The 23,432-nt window shown below is 27.6% G+C and overlaps 3 protein-coding genes across 4 annotated transcripts; 1 reads left to right on the plus strand and 2 right to left on the minus strand.

Annotated features, from left to right (window-relative positions):
• Positions 1-8,190: 8,190 nt before the first annotated feature.
• On the minus strand, positions 8,191-10,286 carry LOC119683379. The gene is made up of 2 exons (XM_038097043.1): positions 9,884-10,286; positions 8,191-8,704 (listed from the first exon to the last, which is right to left on the minus strand). Exons 1-2 carry the CDS (start codon positions 10,069-10,071, stop codon positions 8,575-8,577), a joined length of 318 nt encoding a protein of 105 aa, XP_037952971.1. The 5' UTR covers positions 10,072-10,286; the 3' UTR covers positions 8,191-8,574.
• A 2,195-nt stretch (positions 10,287-12,481) lies between these two features.
• Positions 12,482-13,472, plus strand: LOC119683369 (charged multivesicular body protein 5). Its single transcript, XM_038097032.1, has 5 exons — positions 12,482-12,550; positions 12,608-12,759; positions 12,818-12,983; positions 13,056-13,286; positions 13,347-13,472. The coding sequence occupies exons 1-5, from the start codon at positions 12,482-12,484 to the stop codon at positions 13,407-13,409; spliced, it is 681 nt and encodes a 226-aa protein (XP_037952960.1). The 3' UTR covers positions 13,410-13,472.
• A 5,175-nt stretch (positions 13,473-18,647) lies between these two features.
• On the minus strand, positions 18,648-22,215 carry LOC119683342 (beta-1,3-galactosyltransferase 1-like). Of its 2 annotated transcripts, XM_038097008.1 has the most exons (5): positions 21,423-22,215; positions 21,205-21,361; positions 20,730-20,877; positions 19,920-20,669; positions 18,648-18,958 (listed from the first exon to the last, which is right to left on the minus strand). In XM_038097008.1, exons 1-5 carry the CDS (start codon positions 21,739-21,741, stop codon positions 18,893-18,895), a joined length of 1,440 nt encoding a protein of 479 aa, XP_037952936.1. In that variant the 5' UTR covers positions 21,742-22,215; the 3' UTR covers positions 18,648-18,892. The 2 variants fall into 2 exon arrangements, with proteins under 2 accessions (XP_037952936.1, XP_037952929.1); XM_038097001.1 differs by lacking the exon at positions 18,648-18,958 and having other exon boundaries at positions 18,967-20,669; positions 21,423-22,214.
• Between the last annotated feature and the right edge of the window lie 1,217 nt (positions 22,216-23,432).

Consider the following 23,432-nt stretch of genomic DNA (forward strand, 5'->3'; position numbering starts at 1 on the left):
TGTCAAATTTAAAGAACTCAAAATAAGTGCATGTTGGTTCTGTGTATTATATACATATCTTCAATTTAAATCTAGCAGGGTACAATTTTTGACACTTACTGTCCAAAAATGTTCTACAGACAAATAAAGGAATAAATATTTCCAAAAACCTCTGATGATGTAGGTATATTTGGCAGTATCAATATTTTGGAGCAATCAAATACCGATTATAAGATGCGAAAACAACAACAAATTGTGTAAATAAACTTAATTTCGAATAAATAATTGTGATATTCTAATTATAACTAATACTTAAATATTAAATAATTTTATTATTTCTCATACTCGTATTACATAAAATAATGTAATAATAAAATATTACATTAGATGTATAAATTTGAAAATATCGTGCTTAGATAGAAAAGTAATTATAATTTTGAGAAAGATGCAATAATTATTGGATCTAAAAGTGATCAGTGTTCTATCGTGTATGTAATATATGTGTGTGATCTTACGAAGTTGTAATTTATTCGAATTAAAAAAAACTTGTAGATAAAAAGTGTAATTTATTTATTTGAAGCTTGGATAAACAACAATACGATTGACAGTTTGTTAGTTGAAATTGTAATAGTCCAAAAGTCAGTGTTGATTCTAGAAAATAGATTCCAGTGCAAATACAATTAGAAATATATCACATTTCGGAAGCAAAAAGCAGTTTATTCAAATTGATGTCACGAGCATTTGATGATAAGCAAAAAATAGATGCAGTCGTTTGGAATTATAAAATTTGATAGTTCTTATATAATTTGTAATGATTAAATTGTGTTATCAAATCTAATTATATATTATATGTATTTGTATGTGAATAAATAGTTTTTATAAGAACAATAAACATTTTTTATGTAATATTGCGAAAACACTATAAATTAAAATCAATGAGGAGGAAAATGAAAACAGTGTTGAAGTGTTAAAATTAAAAATATGCATATAATTTATATACAAAGTAACAATAACAATAACATCGAAAATATTATTAATTATATGTACTTATTAGTAATTAATTATATATACTTATTAATAATTATAGCAATAATTGTGTTAAATACCAAACATCCATGCGAAATTGTAATAATAACACATGAATTAATTCAATTTATTAATCAATTAATTTACGGCGTTGCTATATTTTTATTTTTAAAATCCTAATTATAATACAATAGCAACAACACTCAATTTTTATTATTTTTTAAATACCATTTAAAATGTGATTTAAGAATAAAACTGACTAATGCACTAAAGATTACCTTAAGGCATGTATTTCATAGCAGAGTTTGTCAACTCCCGACCCGACTCCCGACTCGTTAATATCATCGGTCCGTAATATTTTGTATTTACGCTTTTAATGATAACGTTCTTTGGGAAGGATATTGATACCAGTCCATGCAAAACGCATTGAATATTTTATGGATCACATAATATTATTTCGGTTCGCAGTTTTGGAATACATCGTTAGGAAAACATGTAGTAACCGATGCAGATTTAACTTTCACTGCTATATTTGGAGCCTAATTTCTGTATAGACTGATTTTAGAAAAAAAGGCTACAAAATCAACGAATTACAATTTTTTTGGACAATACATGATTGCTATACTCTCGGCCACAGTTCCAACTACAGTACCATTCGAAGCTATTGAAACAGTACAAAATTTAACTGTGAACTATATAACTGAGTACAATATACTTGATATAGGTTCCAGGGCTCCGAGTAATTCAAATAAAAAAATTGCTGCTGAACTAGCTAAACTAAAATTAGTAGTATTCTCAACAGAGAAACAAAAATTAATCGCATTAAAAAATGCATAGAGTTAAGAGTTTCTAAGAGTTACAAAACACAGGATGACTTGCCAAAAAACCAAACTAACAACTTACTAGGATAGACCAAAAATAAATTGTAAGAACGTATTTGGTATCACCGACGAAAAATACAAACATTGCAAGAGAAATTGGAAAAAAAATTTACATATGTTCTGGCCTAGAAAAATTCAAGCATACAAGTGTGAAAGCTTACAAATGGAGGACCCTAGCACAGATCCCTAATATTATTTTATTTATCGTATATGACAAGTTTTCGAAAGTTACTTTAAAAAGATCATTATTGTCAAATTACAACAATCAATTTTTTGTTTTTTAATTAATTGAATTTTTGGATGACCATATAGCTGTTTTGAGTAATAACAAATACTCATCTTCAGTACTTGAACTCTCTAAACTTCTAATAAATATTATGCAGAAATACGTCTTGTTGCATACATGTGCAATGGTGAAGGAAACGATCAACATTCTTTAGAAGGAGCAACACAATTTAATAGGTGTAAAACATGGACTACACTTCAACAGAGCATAAATTTCTTGATGCTTGTCATCCGGAATTATGTGAATCCCAGCAATAACACCCTCTGAAATGTAAAATTCAAATAATAATAATAATTATAATTATTATAATAACAATAATTATAATAATAATAATAATAATAATAATAATAATAATAATAATTATTATACTTCTTTTAATAATAATAATTATAGTAATAATTATAAATATTTAAAATATTTACATTACAGGTACATGTATATACTATGATTCACACTGGGCCCAATTCTCGAGCCGTAATTAATCGATATTATTTATACATTTATTTATTCTTCTCAGTTGTGTAAATTAAACAAATCAATTATCGTTAATTAAGAAAATCGTTTGCAATTTTAATATTAATTAGTTCATAAGAACTTGAATATCAGAATTAATTTTTAATTTCAATGAATTATACAATATATTATTTTAAATTATATAAACTATGCTTTGTCTAAAATAATAATAAAAATGTTAACAAACATTAAAAATGTTTAATTTTCAACTTAAATTACATGTCACAAACAGTTATATAGAAATATTGACGTAGAAATATTAAGATGTAATTAACATACATAGCTTAAATATTAACACTTAATTAATAATAATTATCGAAATATATAATTAATTTACTAAAAATTAATATAATAATTAATCTTTATTAAATAATTTATAAAATAATTAAAAAATGTATTATTGCATTATTGTTTAAATTATTTTGTATGTACAGTAATCCCCCATTATAACGCGGTACTTTTATAAAGCGTTTTCATATTACGCGATTTCAACCTCCCGTACACTACGGGGATTGCCCCATATAACGCAGGGTTTGTACAGTTCATAATTAGCTTCGCGTATCTTTGCACGTGGTATACCTTTGTGTATACGGGGTATACGGGAATACCCCTATAACGCGTTTTCCTATAACGCAGAACCAATCTACCGCGTTATAGTGGGGATTACTGTACTTAAATATGCGCGTAGCTATGAAGCTGGTAAAAAAGAGTGTATCACATTTGAATATTGAGAGTCTATTTCCTTTATTGAGAGTCTATAACTTTAAACCTGTCTAACTCGAAAAGTAAGCTTTATCGACATGTGGCTTGGACTTGTGATAATAGTTGACTCTTTTAAAAACTACTGTCAAATCGGCACGTCCAAGAAATTGGAGTAGCGCCCTTTATTCTACATACTAAAGCGCAGAAAATTTAATAATTTATTAAAAATTTTTTTTTTGAAACGTGATGAGTTGTTGTATTTATTCAATACTAAGGTAAATGTCAAAAGCTATAGCAGCAGCAGCAAAATATTCATATTAGAATTTTTTTATCTTTAGATAAATAATTTCTTAACTGCATACACTTGATAAGACATTCTAAATCTATTTTTACGTGATATAAAATTTTATATTTAAATAATAAAAAGGTTATAGTACACATTATGACAAAGAATATTTTTGAGGATTTAAAAACTTAAGAACTATTATTAAATACTATAACATATATTATTAAATTATATTATAATATGTTATTATATTAAATAAATATGCGCCTTCACAGAAAAGAGGTCTGCATTCTAACTAACAGTCAGGCAGCTATTAAAGCTTTATCAGCAGTCTGTCTGTCATCGAGATTAGTAGAAGAATGTAAGGAAATTATTAGTGAACTAAGTGAGATGTCCAAGGTTACTCTAGTGTGGGTTCCCGGGCATTCTAATATTGTGGGAAATGAGCGCGCCGACGAGCTTGCTAAGCTAGGCGCCTCTTCCACGGATACCCCTATTTCGATCCCTGCCCCTGTCAGCTACGGGCGTAGGCTGATTTGTGACCATTTTTTGCGACAGGCAAATAGTGAGTGGACCCTTACTGTCTCAGCAGCCAGGTCAAGGGCTACTTGGCCCATTTATTCCAAATATAGAACCTCTGACTTAATCTGTAGAAACAAATCTGAGGTTTCCAAGCTAGTATCTATCTTTACGGGTCACTGGTCCATAGGACGGCATGGAGCCCGACTTGGCCTTTCCTGTGGTACCTCATGTAGTGCGTGTCTACCAATACTTGAAGAAATGACACCAGAACACCTGATATGTTTTTGTCCAGGTCTGGCCAGAACTAGGTTTAAGTTTCTAAGGGCCCCTTTCTTCAACTCACTTAGCGACATCTCCAGCATAAGCATTAGCCAGATTCTTGCCTTTGTTAATGCCTCTAGTTGGTTCTAGTTTGACCCTCTATCTACTACCCACTATTACGAGGTTTTTGTGGACTCAAAACGGCTTTCATCCTTAGCTATTTGAGGAGGATTCGTCCTCCCTCCACCACAACTAACTAACTATGTTATTAAATTAAATTAAATATTATGTCATATATATAAATATGTATAGTAATATTATATTATATCATATAGATATAAAATAATTTGTTCTTATTATTTTGATTAAAAGCGTATTAAAATACTAATTAATTCATTTTAATGCTATCAATTATTTTCAATTTGAACTCAATTAAATTAATGAGTTTTCATATATTTTGTTATTTCTCATGCACATTTTTAAACAATTCTAGTCAATTAAATGAAAATTGTTTTATTAAAATGTTAATGTTCACAAGTAATTAAAAAGATTTATAACTTTATATAAAACGTAAGCTCATATAACTTTAATTACTATAAATATTTAAGCAACCATAAAATTGTTAGCGATAAATTTGACAAATAAAATCAGGAAATTAATATTTATATAAAACAGTACTTTTTACTAGTTTTATTTAAAATATTATAAAATATTTAAAATAAAAAATGCAATTAATTTACTATTCATATTAATTAAATATATTGTAATTATATTTAACTAAGTAATGAAAATATCATTTTTAAAGTATAAATAAACAAAACTGCATAATGTTTTTAAAGACAACATGCAAGAAAGTAATAAAAAAATTGATTAAAGTTTAATGAACTTAATTGCTTACTTAGAATTTATTTATGGATGTATATGGTTTTTAAGAATTACTTAGCAAGAATGATATTTTCTTAGAAAATTACAAAATGCAGTTGCAATGTAAAATATATAAACAATTTAATCTAACGATGCTCATGTGATTAGCACATATCTACTGGCACTCTAAGAAAAGAAACCGGAACATCTGTTGTGTCTATGTCTAGGCTTGTAGGACTGTCTAACATATGCCAGTGGGTATATGTTGGTACAACAAAAAACAAACTTAGGACGAGAATCGCTGGTTACAAACACGACATAAAAAGCAGATCAATTCCCAATGACTAAAAGACAGCATTAACAACCCATTGGTCTCTTATGAACCATACTCCAAATTTTGAAGATCATCAACAAAGATCCAAATTATAGACGTTGACTAATGCTAGAAATGTTACACATCATTGAAGTTCCGGATTATCAGAGATTAAGCTACAAAAAAGACAAGACGGTCTTGCACAAATTTGCAGGTCTCTGATCAACCAGAGACTGATTAATAAATGATCCTATATAATAAAATATATCCTCCATTGTTTGTTCATTCAAAAATTTTCTCTTTTTGATTTTAATTTCAAGTGTTATTGTTGTTGTTGTGACTTGAGTTAGTGCTATTCCGCACTTTTACTCTTTTGTGACTGGGGGGCTTATCTCTGCCACACACTAAACTTTAACTATACTAGAATCAATATCATTTATTTATCTTCTAACTGATGACGGACCGTAGATCAGCATATCTATCAACTTTTGTGAATAATTTTAGGGCTCTGTCCTTGAAATATTTTTTCACTGAGTCGTTTCTTAGTTCTCTATTCGTGTCTGTTGTTCTTATATACCAAGGATTCTTAATTAGTCTTCTTAAAGCCAGATTTTGTGCTATCTGTAATTGCTTTATGGCAGTTTTTGAGGTTTTGTTGTATGTTACACATCCGTACAGTAATGCTGGCCTAATTATTTAAGTATATAATAACTTTCTATTTTTGAGGTTGAGCGATTAAATGTTATTGTTTTTTAAATTTATGTGTTTGCTTTTGACTAAATAAATTTAAATGTTAAAAATGTCAAACATTGAAAGAGACAACAATGTTTGTTAATTTTTATTTTTTGTTTTGGATATATGTTTATATGTTTATTTACATGTATTTAAATATGTAATTTTTTTCTTTGTTTATTATCATTATATACTGAAGATGGTGTATGAAGTAGACCGAAATATTTGTAATATAAATAATTTGGTATAAAAATTAAAATATACCTAAATATTTAACATAGCTTAAAAACTGTAATTTTTTATTTTATTTAAAAACATTTTTATAAATTTATGTGTTAAATAAACCACCTAAGCCCAGTAACAAATATAAAAACTAAATGAATATTGGTCGTAATAACAATTTATTTAATATTTATATAACAAAATGAAAATTTGATTGTGTTATAGGCTAAATCTTTTCCTGAAAAAGTAAAAAGATATAAGTGATTTCAAATCAATAACAATGTCTTGGACCGATTAAATGGTCAAGTTCCTTCACCTCGGCCCTGGCTAGTTACAATCAAGACCTACCTACGCTTTCCAATCTCTCTTATCTCAAACTTCTTCGTATTGTATTTTCACTCAATCGCATCCTAACTTATGAATTCGTATTGTAATTTTCTTCGTGTGTCCTTATATACAGAACTCCACTGGTTACACTAACAACTACAGCGAGAGTAAGGTCAATAAAAACTTTAATTTAATTTTGATACTTAATGTATATATATAATTATAATTGTATTTTTTTAAGAACTCTTTGTTGTAAAACAAATTTTACTGTTCAGTTTGTACTTTACCCCTGGTACTTTTAATAATGGAGTACACTTAGCCTATATCGCTAGAGTATCTAAATAAATATGTAAGCATCTTGAAAAGTTTTTTGACACAAACTGTTTACTCATTTGAACATCTATTTAAATACATTTAAATATTATTATTAAAATAAAGAAAAAACTTAATATATAGAAATTATTTAAAATCCCGCTGTTCTTATCTTATCAACTTAATTCAAATAAATAAAGTATAAGATTAGTTCATAATGAGACAAATTTTATTGAGATGAAAGCAGTCGTGAATAATATATATGAACCTCAAGTTATCAATAGCTAATGTTAAAGCAATAACAATTAAAATAAATAATCAAACAGCAAATTTCTTTTTCTTTTGTATTTTGTTTAAATTTGATTTATAATTTTAAGTCGAAATGAGTAATGAAGAGAAAACAGTTACCGCCTTCCATCGTTATAACAAAATGTATCTTAAAAATGTTGTTGTTTGAAATGCAAAATACTATTATGGTAATTCGGCCAATTTTGTTAAAGCCAAGGTTATTGACTTAATTTTGAAGGTTAAACCATTAAAAATAACCAATTTTTTTTTAAAGTACCATTATTGGTTGGATGCATTTTTTTATCGAAGTGTGAAAAAAATTTAAAAATTTAAGCATTTTAACATAATTGATACAATTAAGCGATTCGTAATATTAAATCACATAATATTATTAATATATTTAAAATAAATTTGTTTAGTATTTTAAAGTGTATTGAGAATAATAGATTATATTTTAAAAAAATACAGTGAAACTTCCATAACTTCCATCGAATTTTCTATAACTCGAACTAAATATTTAGAGTGCAACAGAGTTTAGAGAGCAAATTAGATACAATAACAAAAAAATTCCTTAACTCGAAGTCTCCATAAGTTAAACCTTTTCTTTGCAAAATGGTATTTCGAATTATGAAAGTTTGACTGTATTATGTCTATATTATCAATTAAAGTTTACCTTCTAGTTAAAAAGATTTGAGATTTTGTCCTTTGCTTGATTTTTAATTTGATCCATTTCAGGTACTTGATAAACCTTCTAAATTATATTCCATTTAATGAATGAATATTGCATTTTATTTTAAATCCAAAGGTGCTTCATTAACTACACTTGTTCTTGAAAAATTCTCACTATTTGTTGTTCAAAAAGTTATCAGAAGTATTCAAAAATGAAGAGAATCTGAATGTGAACATCAATAGAGCCCGCAACAGAGTCAAGGAGACAATGACCTTTCTTTCTATAAGTGGCTAATCATGCTTTGTATTGGTTTTGAATTGTATATTATTTGAAACCCAAAGAGGATTTATCAGCTATCGATGTTCTTTAAAAATATGCACTTCTTTTGGACTAATAAAATTGGCCTTGGTACATGGCCAATGAAGAAAATCTGAATGTGACCATCAATAAAAACAGAACCATTGGTGTTGATTTCTTCTTCCATAAGATAAGGGGTAAGCATGTTTTATACGTTTTTTTGCTACAAAAAGAATGTATTTTAACTTATTCTTATATTCTTACGGACATCATTAAGTTATTAAAGCATGTGTTAAATGACTATATTGTCTCCGGAGACAAAGCTTTGGGTTTGACTCCTAATTTCTATGATTTATCGACGGCATAGTATTTTTTGTTAAAGTATTTCTAATAATAAATATATGCGGACAAGTCAAAAATGATTTCACTTAAGTAAACAATACTAATAGTGAGAGCAGACTAAAATAATAAAATGCGGAAAACTGTTTTTAAGATCTTTCTATAATGACCGACTGACTGTAATTATTTTTTGTCAATAAAGATATAAAATTATACATCAAATAAACAACTAAATGCCGTATTCACTTAAATGTATTTGTTTTCTTTTAATTTAAAATGATACACTTCTTAAAAAAAACATTCTACCCAAACTAATTCAAATTGTATTTGTGTTCTTTCAATTTGAAATATAGTATTCGTTTGGTACATAGGGTAATATATATATAATATATATAGTAATATATATTTAGTAATATATATAATATATAAATAGTAATATATATATAATAAAAATAGTAATACATATACAGTAATATATGTATATATATAAATTCACTTAATAGGAATCTTAATTTATACATTATAAGTAAAAACCAAAATTATTAACAATATTTTTTTTAGAAAAGTTCAGCTAATTGGACTATAATGACATCGTTACAGTTCCATTGGAACACTAAACCAAAAAGTGCTATCATGTATTATTTCATTTCTTATTAAAATTTTTCACTATTTCCATTTCAGAAAAAAACTGTACGTTTATAACAATAAATGATTAATAATTATATCAATTTTATTCTATAAATTTAGAGAACTGACATTAATGGCGTAAAAAATATATACGTATAATTTGCCATTAGTTTTTTTATAAAACTCAAGCCTCATTCAAAACTAGAATTACATTTTATCTACAGTTATTATCATTAAATATATCAGTTAAGCATGACAAATTACAATATATAAATTAAATAACATACATATATAGAAATATATATAGAGCGCAATATTATTGTACATGTTTATCAAAATTTCTACGACCATTCAATTAACTAAAAATATCTTATTTGCGTCAATACGCCTACGTATGCCCTTTTCGAATAAATCATAAAAAAGACAGTTAACTCACCCACATATGATGATGCCGAAACACTGTACTAAAGCTGGATAAAAGTTATTCATAGACACGGAAGGATCATGATTCGGTGGTTTTGTTGTGGTTTCCTCTGTAATTAATGAAATGAAAGTAGTCTCTTCCATGCCATCGTCAGACATAAAGTCGGCCTCCGTATTTGCATAGACCATAGCAGCATCCATTTTGTCAAAGTTATATTAACTTACTATAGTTAATTTAAATTTAAGCAAAAAAATGCTTTTATTTTGTATTAATTTTAATAAATTTTGTTACTTAGAGTTCATTATGTTTTTGTTTTTGCAGTTTAGAAATGTTGCTAAGCAGATTAAGAATTATCACATTTCAACTATATTCAATTTACAAACATTAAACAAATCATCTCTTTACAATAAACGCATGTTTTAATTAAAGATTATTTTTTATTTATATTAATATAAAATGGAAAGTTTATTTACAAACAAATAAGAAAAAATTTTTTGACCTTGTGCCAGACACAATAACACATATATTTCGTTAATTTTACACAACTCTAATTTATCACAATAACTGTAAAATACTTTATTATAATATTGCACTCATTTACTTTTATTATCATTTTACATATTTAACATTTTTGCTGCATTAAAAGCTTGCCTTATGCATAAGTAATAATCGACCGCTCGTACAAACTGATTGTTATAGAATGACAGTTTGGTTGTTGCATTTTTTTATAAATACCATATAGGGTTGCAACATAAAAAAATAGTAGTATAAAAAATTTTGTCGTATGAAATCAGTAAAGCAGAAAATTATTATAATTATACGCTATTTCCAATTTACGTAAATGTCACTTTTTTGGAATTCTCAGAGAATTATTAAATAAAACAAAATTTTAATAATTTGTACGTCATTTGATAATGAAAACATGATACATATATTAATTATATTTATTAATTTTAGACCATATATTTATCATGTACCTTATACTTGTATGTTTTTATAAATTTAACACATATAAATTTAATTTACAAAAAATGGCAACAAAAAAAACTAAATACATATACTTTCAAAATATACAAAAAACGAAAATAAAATGAAGCAGTTATTTTATTTTATGGTATGTTAAGTTTTATTATTATCAAAGCACATTTTTATACGAATTTTGTGTGTAAATATACCGTTACAGTTATTGTTAGACATTATAACTTAATGTCAAAAAGATGAAACAAAAATATCAAAAAGATAAATATAGGGTGAAATTATAGATCGCTAAATGTTACTGTAACACAAGTATAATATGAATACCAATAAATTTTTTGTAGAAATTTCATATATATTTCTTTATAGTTTTACGCACTTTACTCAAACTAAAGAATACATTTTATTTAAATTCATAAATTCATTTAAATTTATTGGCGAGTTATTAGAAATATAATTAAAGACATTATTTTAGATTTTTATTTAATACAAAATAATTTACTAGTAACAATGTTATACTGCGTTTACACTGCCACTTTTAACTAATTTTTGGCATATATATATATATAACGAAAAGAGTATAGAAATTACACTTACTATTTACTCGTACACTTCATGTATTATTGAAGAGCATTTAATTGAAACATGAAATATTATTTAATCTGTGACAAATACAAAAGAAAATAAATTTTCAAAATAAACCGAATTTAAAACAAACAAATTGTAAACATAAATGCAAAAGCGAATGATTTTATACGATTCAATTGTGGAAAATAAATATTATAAATATTTATAAATACATACAAACAAAAATACAATAATTTTTCGGAGTATGTGAAAAAAGTATAATTTAAAAGCGATTCAAAATTTTTAACATATTAGTTGTCAACAAGTTTATACCTATTAAGGTATAAATATTCTGAATTTTAAATTTTGTAATAAAAGGAAATTTCAAAATTTCCTGCATTCTGAATATTGAATTTAGTTCATTATTAATATTAATCTTAATTTTTCATTTTAGTTTTATTATTAATTTTAATACAAAATGTAATTTGTTTGCTTTACATGCACATACCTTAAGTTAATTTATATGAGCCTGCTATTAATTTCGCTGTAAGCTATGTACTAATCTACAAAAATGCGTTTATGCGTAATCGACTCAGTCAATCTCGCCTATTGAGTTTTCATCAGAAAGAATTAACTATGGCCGCGGTGTTCCGCTCCGTTGGGAACTGGTACCCTGTTAATTTCTATAGACAACACAAATATTACAATTTTTTACTAATTCTATATATTTATTATTTTATTTTTTTATGATGTACCAACATAACATGCATTAGCGTGACGCATGAATTCCCGTTGCCTTCAATTATTTAAGCTTATTTCACTTTTAGTAAGTGTTGGCAACTCAAAATGTATAGAAAATAAAACCAATAGTGGCTTTGGCACCACTTTTAACCAACAGAACAATTGTACAGTTTGAGTGCCATAGAAGCAGTATATGTCAAAACAATAGAAATTAGTCATCCAAAATTATTTTTCGTGAAAACGTAATAACAAAATAAATAGCTACAATTTTCGACACTAAAAATTTCATTTAATCAAAACTTAAAACGTATATAAAAATACATAAAAATGAATCGTCTATTTGGTAAAGGCAAGCAAAAGGAACCACCACCGAATCTCAATGACTGCATTGCTGGTGTAAGTAAAAATTTTTTTTATCGGAAAGCAAATATTTCATCTATTTTGCATATATAGGTGGATTCGAGAGCTAAATCTATTGAAGAAAAGATTGCAAAACTTGAAGCTGAGCTACGTAAGTATCGCGATCAAATGTCAAAGATGCGTGAGGGACCAGCAAAAAATTCAGTCAAACAAAAAGCTATGCGCGTATTAAAGCAGAAAAAAGCGTAAGTGAAAAATGAGAAATATATTTTTTGTATTCAATTATCAATAGATATTATTTAGTTATGAACAACAAGCTGAGTCTTTGCACAATCAATCATTTAATATGGAACAAGCCAATTATGCAGCACAATCTCTTAAGGACACACAAAATACCGTGGCTGCAATGAAAGATGCAAACAAAGTTATGCAGAAAGAGTTTAAGAAAATCAATATCGATCAAATTGAAGTATGTTCAAATTATAATTTTAATATTATTTGTAACTTTAAAAATAAAAATTATTATATGTGCTTATTTTAGGATATACATGATGATATGGCTGATATGTTAGAACAAGCTGACGATGTGCAGGAAGCATTGGGACGCACTTACGGTATGCCTGAAGTTGATGATGATGAGCTTGAAGCCGAATTAGATGCTTTAGGTGATGAGATTGCTTTAGACGATGACACTAGCTATTTAGATGATATGGTTAAAGCGCCGTCTGCACCAGATAAGGAACCTGGTGCAGATAGCATTGTGCCAGGAAAGGTGAATAATATTGATATGTATATAAAACGAATTTATCTAGAATTGTTATTCTTTTCATAGAATCAAATTGAAACTGATGAGTTTGGACTTCCTAAAATACCAACTTCTCTAAAAACCTCATAAATAATTTCAAAATTATTTGCTTATATATTGAATATAATATTTATAAAAATTTAAAAGTTTACACTCAGAAAAGCATTTTTCACTTAAATAAAATTGTTACTAACTCAATTATTGTTATTTATTATAATTTATTAGAGAGACTTCGAAAAGTGCTGAACTACAACAAAATTTGATTTTTATATTATTTTAATTATTTGAATTTTTGACTGACCATACAGCTGTTTCGAGTATTCCCAAATACCCATCATCAGTCATCTTGGAATTATTTATTATATTTACTTATTTGTTAATAATTTTTTAAATTACTTACAGTCCAAGAGTTAAACTCGATCCTGCCAAATTTGAAGTTCAAATTTAGTATTCATCGCTAACTGATCCAAAGCCGTACTTGACTTGTGTGTTCGCACTTTGGAGTTTTTTTAATTTGCTTTAATAGTTCATTAACAAATGCACTTGCTGTGTTTTCTTAGAACGAAATCATTAAACGGCTGTAGAATAATTAAATTAATTAATTACGTATGAATATAAACACATTCCTACATTTTACTCAGTTCACTGAGACTTAAATTCAACATTTAATAAAAGCTATTTTCTAAAATCTTGGCAAACTGTTGTCATGCTACTGCAACTATCAGACAAAAACAGCGTCTGTTAGTCCAAGAAATCAATGAGTTCGTGAACAGTTTTGTACGCAGCGAATCAACATTATTGTAGGATACGTTGGTCCATATCCAAATTTTTGATAGAAAGGGAATCAATGGCAATGAGAGAATCAATTTCGAATAAACTTACAAAATCAAGTTTACTTATTAAATTTTTTTGGAACGAAGCTTTATTGTGTTATGAGTTGATTTACAACCAAGTTTCTGTTAAAGTAGTGAATTGCAGTCGAGAGAAATTGCTATTGACACTTTGAGTAACTCTCAGGCTGTACAGCTGGTTCGGTCTTACAACTAAAGTAGGGCTTCCCTCCACAGTGCAGCAGTGCTGGAGTTGTTGACAGATGATATGATTGAAGACTATGTTGTAATATCAATTAGATAGGTTAAAATGTCGGCACTACTTGGAAGAAGATAATATCAATAAGATGGGTTAAAATGTCTTCACTACTTGGAAGAAGATAATCATCTAGTTAAATTTTTTTAAATTGTCCGCCTTAAACTGGATGAGGAGAAGAATACTATGCCGGAAGCTTCCATACTGGTTTAATGTTAGAATATTTTTAAACTTCTTTCGAAGAGCTGAGCGTCTTATGTTTATGTTGTAGTCCACTGGGACTTGTAAGTAGATAACATGATAGATGATATACAAGAGGGAGGGGGGATAAAGTTGGCTGGGATTTTATTAAACATTAACCTAAGTCCAGATGATGAAACCTGGTGTAAAGAAACCAATCTTATCATAATTGTGAGAAAATTGAAATTGTCATGGTTGTCATGAATAGTACTATTAATGTGAGAAAAATTTTCTGGATATCAACTTAGCTGCTACACGATCACGTTTTTGTTACCTTTTGCAACTCACTTAAACGTTGCAATGAAAGTTTTCATCACAACTTCCCAGCAAGTGTTTAACAAGTACAAATACTTGTCAAAAACATGCTCGTGTAGAGGCTACACGTTTGCGTTTTTTTTTATATTTATAAAGATTGTTTGAGCAGCAGTTATGATCACTCAAGATCTTATACAAAGATAATCACTACACTGAGAATAATATAACACAAACATTATATAAATATTGAAGTTATTAAGAGAGGAATATAGTGCACAGCTAATACTTATAGATTTTCTGATTTTTAAGTCATCTTGATAAATGGCCGTTTTCAAACTTACTCTAATAAATAAAAAATATATATTTTTTTTTTCTATATATAATTAAAAATTCTGTGTTAAAGTTATTATTTTCATTTTATTGATGATCATAATATAATAATACATAATACCAGACATATATTAATTTGATAGATCTACCAATAGTAACATTTATCATATATACCCTATAATCATAAAAAAGCGTAAAGTATATAAAACGTTAAAAAAAATATTTTGCATAAGTTTTTTTTAAATTAAAAGCAAATTTATCTTTTTATAAACTTAATAAATATTAACATATATGTTTTCAAACGTATATGTTATACGCATTTACATATACATTGTGACCGAAAAGCTTTCGGAAATTCTCATTTAAAATTCGCGCGCTGTATATTTTCCGATATTTTAAGTTTATGTAGTTTGGCAGCACTGTCCTTAATTACTATGCCAAAAATGAGCGCGATCTGTCAGACAGTTCGTTTACGGCAGCTGTTGAAACCAGTTCACCTCAGTAGGGCGTTGCGAAAAAAACAATGGAAAAAAATATTGAACAAAGAGTTTGCATCAAATTTTGTGTTTCGAACGAAATTTCGTGTGCAGAATCGTTGCGAATGCTACAAAAGGCTTATGGGGAATCAGTTTTATCGAAAACTCAAGTTTATGAGTGGTACAAAGCCTTCCAGGACGGTCGTACGACCGTCGAAGACATTTCGCAACGCACTACTGAGGTGAACTGGTTTCAACAGCTGCCGTAAACGAACTGTCTGACAGATCGAGCTCATTTTTGGCATAGTAATTAAGGACAGTGCTGCCAAACTACATAAACTTAAAATATCGAAAAATATACAGCGCGCGAATTTTAAATGAGAATTTCCGAAAACTTTTCAGTCTTAATGTATCAGTAAAACTTTATGCGAGGATTACATTTGCATAGCTTGTGCTAAATTATTTAAAATTATAATATGTTAAATGCTAGTGAAAAAAAAATAATTTAAAATTAGTTTTTAATTAAAATGAAATTTTACAACTAAAATTAGTAATGCTGTTGTTGTGATTAATTTAAACAAAGACACATAATTATTTATATATACTTATATATAATAATCGAAATTAATCAAATATACAAATAATTTATTTCTTATATATAAAATCACCAAAAGTATTAGTTATATGTGTCTATTAAAAAATATATATAAACAATTTTGATAATATTTTTAATGAATCACTTTTAAATAATTTTGATACATGCTAAATAAATTGATTAAAATTTTATTAATTATATTAAATTATTTACGTATCAACATACAAAAATACATATTTTATCAGTTCAATTCTACACTACATCTAATTATAAGATTTTATGGCCTGTAGTTATTTCAATGATATCAAGAAACTGATATTTTTTTAAAAAAATCATTTTTTAAAATCAATATATTATTATGTTAATATTATAATGTTATTAATGAATGGCAACTAAATTTAATTATAAATTTGTTTTCAATTTTTTTAAAATTAAACAATAGAATAAAATTTGTATTTGTAAAAAGTTTTGTAGTTAATTAATAATTCATATATCTTAATTAATAATCATATATCTATCTATATTCTATTCTCTTAGCCTGAGCTTGACTAAGTTTATATATTATTGTTTGTTCACAAAATTATTTCACATCGTTTGCGATAGATATATATTGTAACACAAGTCATAAGAAATCTTACTCAGGTATACACGAGGATTCAAAAATATCCAGTACCGCTACTCCACCGTATTTGCAGATATGAGATATACTGGTTTCTATTGTTGTAATGATTTAAGTCTCACTCGGTGTTTACACTGGTTAGATTTTGGCAAAACTTGTATGTTCGGATGCAAATACGTATTATTTTCGAATTTTTTTACTAATAAAATTTTTTATGAATTAGTGAAAAAGAATAAAAGTCTTACCAAAGTCTAACCAGGATCACTTTTCATCCACTTAAGAGAATTTACAAAACATATATAAATAAGAAGAATAAGGGAGACTGGGGTGAGAATAAAGAAGAGCTATTATTAGTGTGAGTATTTAACTTAGTCTGAGAACAGATCAAAGAGTCTCTCCACCTTAATCGATCATATATGAATATAGCTTAAGTTTGTGTAACCATTTGGGGCAAAAACAAAAACCGATAATTGGCATTGTGAGTGGTATATAAGCAATTATAGCACAAATCGGAGATGTACAAGTTAAGACATGTAACTGTTTAGCACTTGGCTATACTCTGGATTGGGCTAGAATATTTTACATTGTACAAGGGAGAAAATTTAAGTTAGAGCCCTGTTCAAAACCTTGTTTCGATACAAAATTAATCACGAAATACTGATTTTGGTCGGATATGATTTGGAGGGCTGAAAACTCTTATCTTTTATCGATTTAACTGATGTTGTTTCTATTGTTGTAAGATTCTATATATTCATGATACGTAGAGAAGGATCGACTTCAGCAATATAGAGGGAAGATTTAATTATTATGGCATTGGAGACGGCATTTTATGGCCAGAGGAAACTTGTTCTTATATAAACGTGGTTTGGAAGAGAATACTACCTCGATATAAAGCCTTTAAAACTTTGTTCTATATGCGACCTTTTGCGGTAAGCTTCGATATATTATAATACGAAGAAAAAGATCGACGTAGGAAAATCGAAGGGAACACTTTACTCATTTGTAGCAATATTTGGATGTATATGTCTATGCCACGAGAGAAGAAATTATTTTAACAACTGGTTGTGGATTCTTTTGATCATATCGCACAATGAACACGAACCAGTACTGTCTACGCGACGATCCCTTGTAAGCATTTTTCATCACAAATATAGGCGAGTAGCGCTGTTGGATGCTCGTGTGCACCGGAATTAAAGCTTTTCGTACAATAAAAAAGATAAATATATTAATTTAGAATATTAAAATACATTTAAGAATCATTATTAATAAGCAATTAAATGTATGAATTTGCACTGATATTATGAATACTTATTTTAATATAAATTTTAGTGATCTATTATTATTAAATTACATTTAGGATATTTTCGTGATACTTCAGTAATAATCTTTATAAAAAATTCTTTACATAAAAATTTTGTTACATTTTTGTAGTTATAATTAATTGTGATGCAGTATGATTCCGATGGATTACAGATATACATATATAGAAGGTATTGACATTTACATTTTGAAAATGAAAAAAAAAATAATGTTTATAGCATAATAACATAAAGAGGACGCATATAAATCAAATCACAGTATTTAAAATTCTTAAAATTACTTAAAGCAATTATACTTAAAAAATGGGAGTCTTGAAAAATCAGACCTGTGCTAAGTGTAAAATAAAGATAAAAACAAAAAATAGAAAACTTAAAATTATTTTAAAAAATTTTGTTCTTATAATTTTATTAATAATATTTTAGACGTATTCATACTAATTTCCGAGTACTTCTCATATGATAAAAGCAGTTAGGAAATCATTTTCTATGTTATAAGAATAGTAAAACTGTCATATATATAAAATAGCGCTTTATAGTTTTACGATGAGAATATTCGAATTCGAATATTTGGGCAAAGTCGTGAGTTTTATTTAATTTTTTTTTTATTTAAATAAAATTCATATAACAACAAACACTCAAACACAATATCAGGTTCAAAAATTGTTGAGCAGCTCACTGTCTTCGACACATGGTGGATTAATGTTCGAAACTTCGAATATCTAATACAAAAATAAAATTAGTTATATATAACCAATGCACGTTAAACAATTACACATCTACACTATATTTCAAAAATCATGTCGTTTGTTATCTAAATTATTGACTGTAATGCAAGGACTTCACACCGGAACTAATCCGTAAATCGAAAAAAAAGCAATATTTATTTATGGTGTAGTGAAAAATGTAACTAAACCGATGTAAAGTTTTTTTAATTCAATCCGAATGAATATATACATGATTATGACTTTATATATAGTGTTTACTTTTACAGTAGCTTATACTGTTTTATAAATATTTTTTGAGAAATAATTTTTGATCTTAAAAACAAATAAAATTCTTAAATTTCATTGCTAGAAGCTATATCTTACTTGGCGTTTACACTGGGTAACCTTTGACAAGATTTTTCTGTTCGAATACAAATAGTATTATTTTTTTTCGAATTTTTTAATATTATTTTCGAATTTTACTTGCTAACAAAAAATCTTACCGAAGTCGTGTCAGTGTAGACTCAGTGCAATAATATTTAAGGTAATCAATAATTACTTGGTAATTAGAAATTTTATCTATATTTAATCTAAAACATTTTAAAAAATTTACTATCGCAATTTGTTAAGTACACTTAAACTCTGATAAGACCTTACTTACTCACTACATTTAGGTTAAACAAGTGATTCTTTTCATTCTAAAATAAATAAATAACCGAAATTAGAATCTAATAAACCCATATAATTTGATAGCTAAAATATTTGGAAATAGTGTGAATACGTCTTGTTTGAATACTTATAAAATTGTAAAGTCGGTTACCTTACCCGATGTGCATGTCACATATATTCAAATGCATTCATTTAGCAAAAATGAACTACTCTAGCCGTTTTCAAACTTACTCTAAACGCAGTTGGAGTTTTTGCGCAAACGTAAAAGCTTAAAATATTTATTAGGTGGCCTACAGCGATTACTTACATTTGCCACAAAAGCGTAAGCATCAAGTAAGCTGTCGTCCTTTAGCTCATGTTGTGTTATGCTGCCTTTAAAGCTGCACCATTCTGTAGCACGGTTATAACTAAAGAGTGGCTGATGCACACGTGGTATATTCAATTTCTCAGCACACATTCCAGTCAAATAAACATCTTCTAAATATATAAAAGATGTATTCAGTGACATATCATATAGACGTGGCACGACATCCATGCTCATCATATAACCAGCGCCAGAAAGATAACGTGGATATTTATCCTCTGGGTACATATAGTATGGCATATACCATTTACTGGTTATATTTGCAATCGGGCGGCTTGTGCAAAACAGATGACCCGTTAAATAGTTGTTTGTTTTATTTAAACGATTTCTAGCTGAAAGTACTTCATAACTTTTTAAATCATGCATATCTAAAGTGTTATTATAAAGCGGAATAGTGCCGCCCAATAGGAAATGTATTAAATTGGGTACGTGCACGAAGGTATCATCGTCACTCTTCATGAAGAATGCAACTTTACCTAGGCAATGTTTAGTTATCCATTTCAGTGCCATAACAGATTTAAGAGTTAAATTATTATAGGTGTCTGTAAAATCCTCTTGTATGATATCTTGGTATTGTTGGGCCTCTTTATGTATTAGCGCATTAACAGTTTCGTTGCCAATCATAATATCAGGTTCGTTGCGGCCCACAAGAAAAACAACTTTTATAGGCACTGTATCAGGCATTATTGTGTCCTATAAATAACAAAATTCGTTATATATAAAGATAATAACAATTATAACTGAATTTATTACATTTTTATCAATTCTTAAAAATTCGCTGTAATATTTTATGCGTTCAATCGTTGGATTCAGGTAATTTTTATTAAGGTGTGCATGCATCTCGGAGAACTTGTCGTAGTTGAACTGTGTTGTATTTCCCCAAGTTTCACGTATGATTTGACTAAAAATATAACTATCATTAGCAATATTCGTATATTAAAAAAAAACATTTAGTTATAATAATTATAAACAATTATTACTTAACGTAATGGCATAAATACTGCTTTGGGTTGATAATGTAATAAATGTCGGAAACGGTTTATCAAATGTAATTTGATAACAATATTAAATACATATATCAGTAAGCTGTTATTTTATGTTTTAATAGATAAATACATCATTTAAAAAGCTGCAACCCTTGCATGTGTTAACATACAATATACATATATGAACGTATATGGCAAAGCGCTTATCTTTGATATAATCCAGTATATCTCAATCAACTTACCGTGTTGCAAAATTCTGTACGCTCGAGCAAACAACAATTAAAATAAAAATTTTCTCATGGCATAAGTTGTGGGGTTCGATTATAGTTGTGTTCGTATCAGGCAGCACATAGTCTGGCATATGCCGGGATGTATTTAAACTCCAACCGGGCAGAGGAGCTGAAAAAGTAAAATGTTCAATAATTTTATTATAATAAAGCGTAGCTACAATATGGCTTACCACTACGGCTATGCACATCAGAATACAATGGTAGATATAAAATGAAGAGAAATGTTGGCAAAAGTAGCGTCCATAATACTATACGCCCAATGCGTCGCGCACCACGATGTATTTGGTGTCGTCGTCTTCTGGACGAGCTTTGTTTCAATTTACTTGTCGGTTCTAATTTCACCTTCATTCTGTATGCTCTTTCATGTTGATCAACATCGTCTTCACTGTCGCTACTGGATGAATTGATATAAGTTACGGAAGCTGGGTTTGCAGGGGTTGCGCTTTTTTGTTTGAGCAGAAATTGTGTTTCCTGTTTTTGAGAAGGCATTTTTCATCTTGTGAATTATGAATTCCTGCTGATACTATTTATATTTTTATGTGAATATTTGTCATCGGGGCAGCGTCCATTGACCTTGGCTTGCATTTAAAATGCATGTTTTACTTTTTACACTGTCTTCATTTAATTTATATATTTATGGACATTATTGTAATTTTATCAATTAAATTACATTTAATGGATTTTAGAATTATACAAGTTTCCAATAATACATTTTAATTGAATTGTTATTCCATTTCCATATTCGGTAAAAATTTTGCTACCATGAAATTAATTAATTATCACGTGTTCTACATAACTATAAAAGAATATTAACGAAAATTTCTGTTATCAGCGTAAAATTTGATTTATTTGAAAATAATTTCCCTGCTTTGCAAATAAGACAATCACAAATCCACCGATAAACGCAACTGATTGGAATTGCAATAAACAAAATTAACGGAATAAGAAAGCCCAGCTGGTTTTCATACTTTAAGGTGACCATGTGTTTTTATTGAGAATGACAGTTCACATATTCTAAGTGCAAATATTATTTTAAGAGGACCACCAACAAAATTTAAAAAAATGTATTATCATAGAAGCGAAATAGCACATCAAATTAATTTTAATAATTAATTTGATGTATTAAATTTTGATGGTTGCTCATGTGGTTGGTGGTGTAGAAAAGCAATTTTGAGCAGTAATTTAATACTAATTTTGTTATTTAAATATTATATATTTTTTTTATTTTCGTTGTTTATAGTTCCGTTTTAGTATTAATAATATAATTTACATTTTTATTTAGGGTAAAAAAACAAAAAATATTTAAAAATGCCTAAAAAAATGTATACGTATTTATTGGTTTCATTACCTGTTCAACAGTATTAAAACATGAGTAAATCTATTGTAGGATTTGTACTATATCTTGTCATGTTAGTTAAAATAGTGTTAATCACTACAAAATGTTAGAATTTGCTGATTTTAAGATCAAATTATTATTATCAACAAAAAAAATATTTCTTTTCAAGCTGAGGCACATTTACAAAATATGAACATGATAAAAACGGTACAAATGTGGCAATTGAGATATGATTTTCTTCATACCATGCTTCCATTCGTCATATGACTGACTACATTTATACTTACAGGTGAGTTATTTTAACATAAACTTTTCAAGCATTGCAAATGAATAATTTTTGGCTACAGAACACTTTCAATTCATAATTTACAATATTTTAGTAAAGGATGTCTATTCACACGGCGTTATCCTAATTTCCGAAAGTTATCCTAATATTATTTGCAATTTAATATAATTTGTTATATTTTGCTTTAATTTCTGAAAATTATCCACTATGCAGTTACGAAGTTATACAATTTTGTTTTTTTTTGGTTTTTTTTTTTTGTAAAGTTATACAATATGAATTACAAAATTAAAGCATGATCTTGCTCAAATTACAACTTATTCGCCATTTTAGCAGTCAGTATCGATTTCATTATGCTATGAAGCTGACGGAACCCACATAATTACAATTAAAATTAAGATTACATGTGTCATGTGAATACGATATAAACATGAAAAACATATAACCGCAAATATTATTAATATGATTTATTTAAGGAGCATATGTACCTGCATGTGAGCAGGTATAACACATGTACTATATTTTCATTTTTATTATATATCTGCCAATCTATATAAATGA

The sequence above is a fragment of the Teleopsis dalmanni genome, chromosome 1, assembly GCF_002237135.1.
Source record: "Teleopsis dalmanni isolate 2A chromosome 1, ASM223713v2, whole genome shotgun sequence".
In the NCBI taxonomy this organism is placed as follows: domain Eukaryota; kingdom Metazoa; phylum Arthropoda; class Insecta; order Diptera; family Diopsidae; genus Teleopsis; species Teleopsis dalmanni.

What these genes read in the sequence shown, in the direction of transcription:
- LOC119683342 (XM_038097001.1), bottom strand. Translation starts at nt 21,741, where the DNA reads ATGCCTTCTCAAAAACAGGAAACACAATTTCTGCTCAAACAAAAAAGC. An exon ending in TGATGTGCATAGCCGTAGTG is followed by an intron (nt 21,362 to 21,422) that starts GTAAGCCATATT and finishes TTACTTTTTCAG; the next exon opens with CTCCTCTGCCCGGTTGGAGT. An exon ending in TTTTAAGAATTGATAAAAAT is followed by an intron (nt 20,670 to 20,729) that starts GTAATAAATTCA and finishes TGTTATTTATAG; the next exon opens with GACACAATAATGCCTGATAC.
- LOC119683369 (XM_038097032.1), top strand. Translation starts at nt 12,482, where the DNA reads ATGAATCGTCTATTTGGTAAAGGCAAGCAAAAGGAACCACCACCGAAT. An exon ending in TCAATATCGATCAAATTGAA is followed by an intron (nt 12,984 to 13,055) that starts GTATGTTCAAAT and finishes TGCTTATTTTAG; the next exon opens with GATATACATGATGATATGGC. An exon ending in ATAGCATTGTGCCAGGAAAG is followed by an intron (nt 13,287 to 13,346) that starts GTGAATAATATT and finishes TTCTTTTCATAG; the next exon opens with AATCAAATTGAAACTGATGA.
- LOC119683379 (XM_038097043.1), bottom strand. Translation starts at nt 10,071, where the DNA reads ATGGATGCTGCTATGGTCTATGCAAATACGGAGGCCGACTTTATGTCT. An exon ending in TTCGGCATCATCATATGTGG is followed by an intron (nt 8,705 to 9,883) that starts GTGAGTTAACTG and finishes TTCTTTTTGTAG; the next exon opens with CAAAAAAACGTATAAAACAT.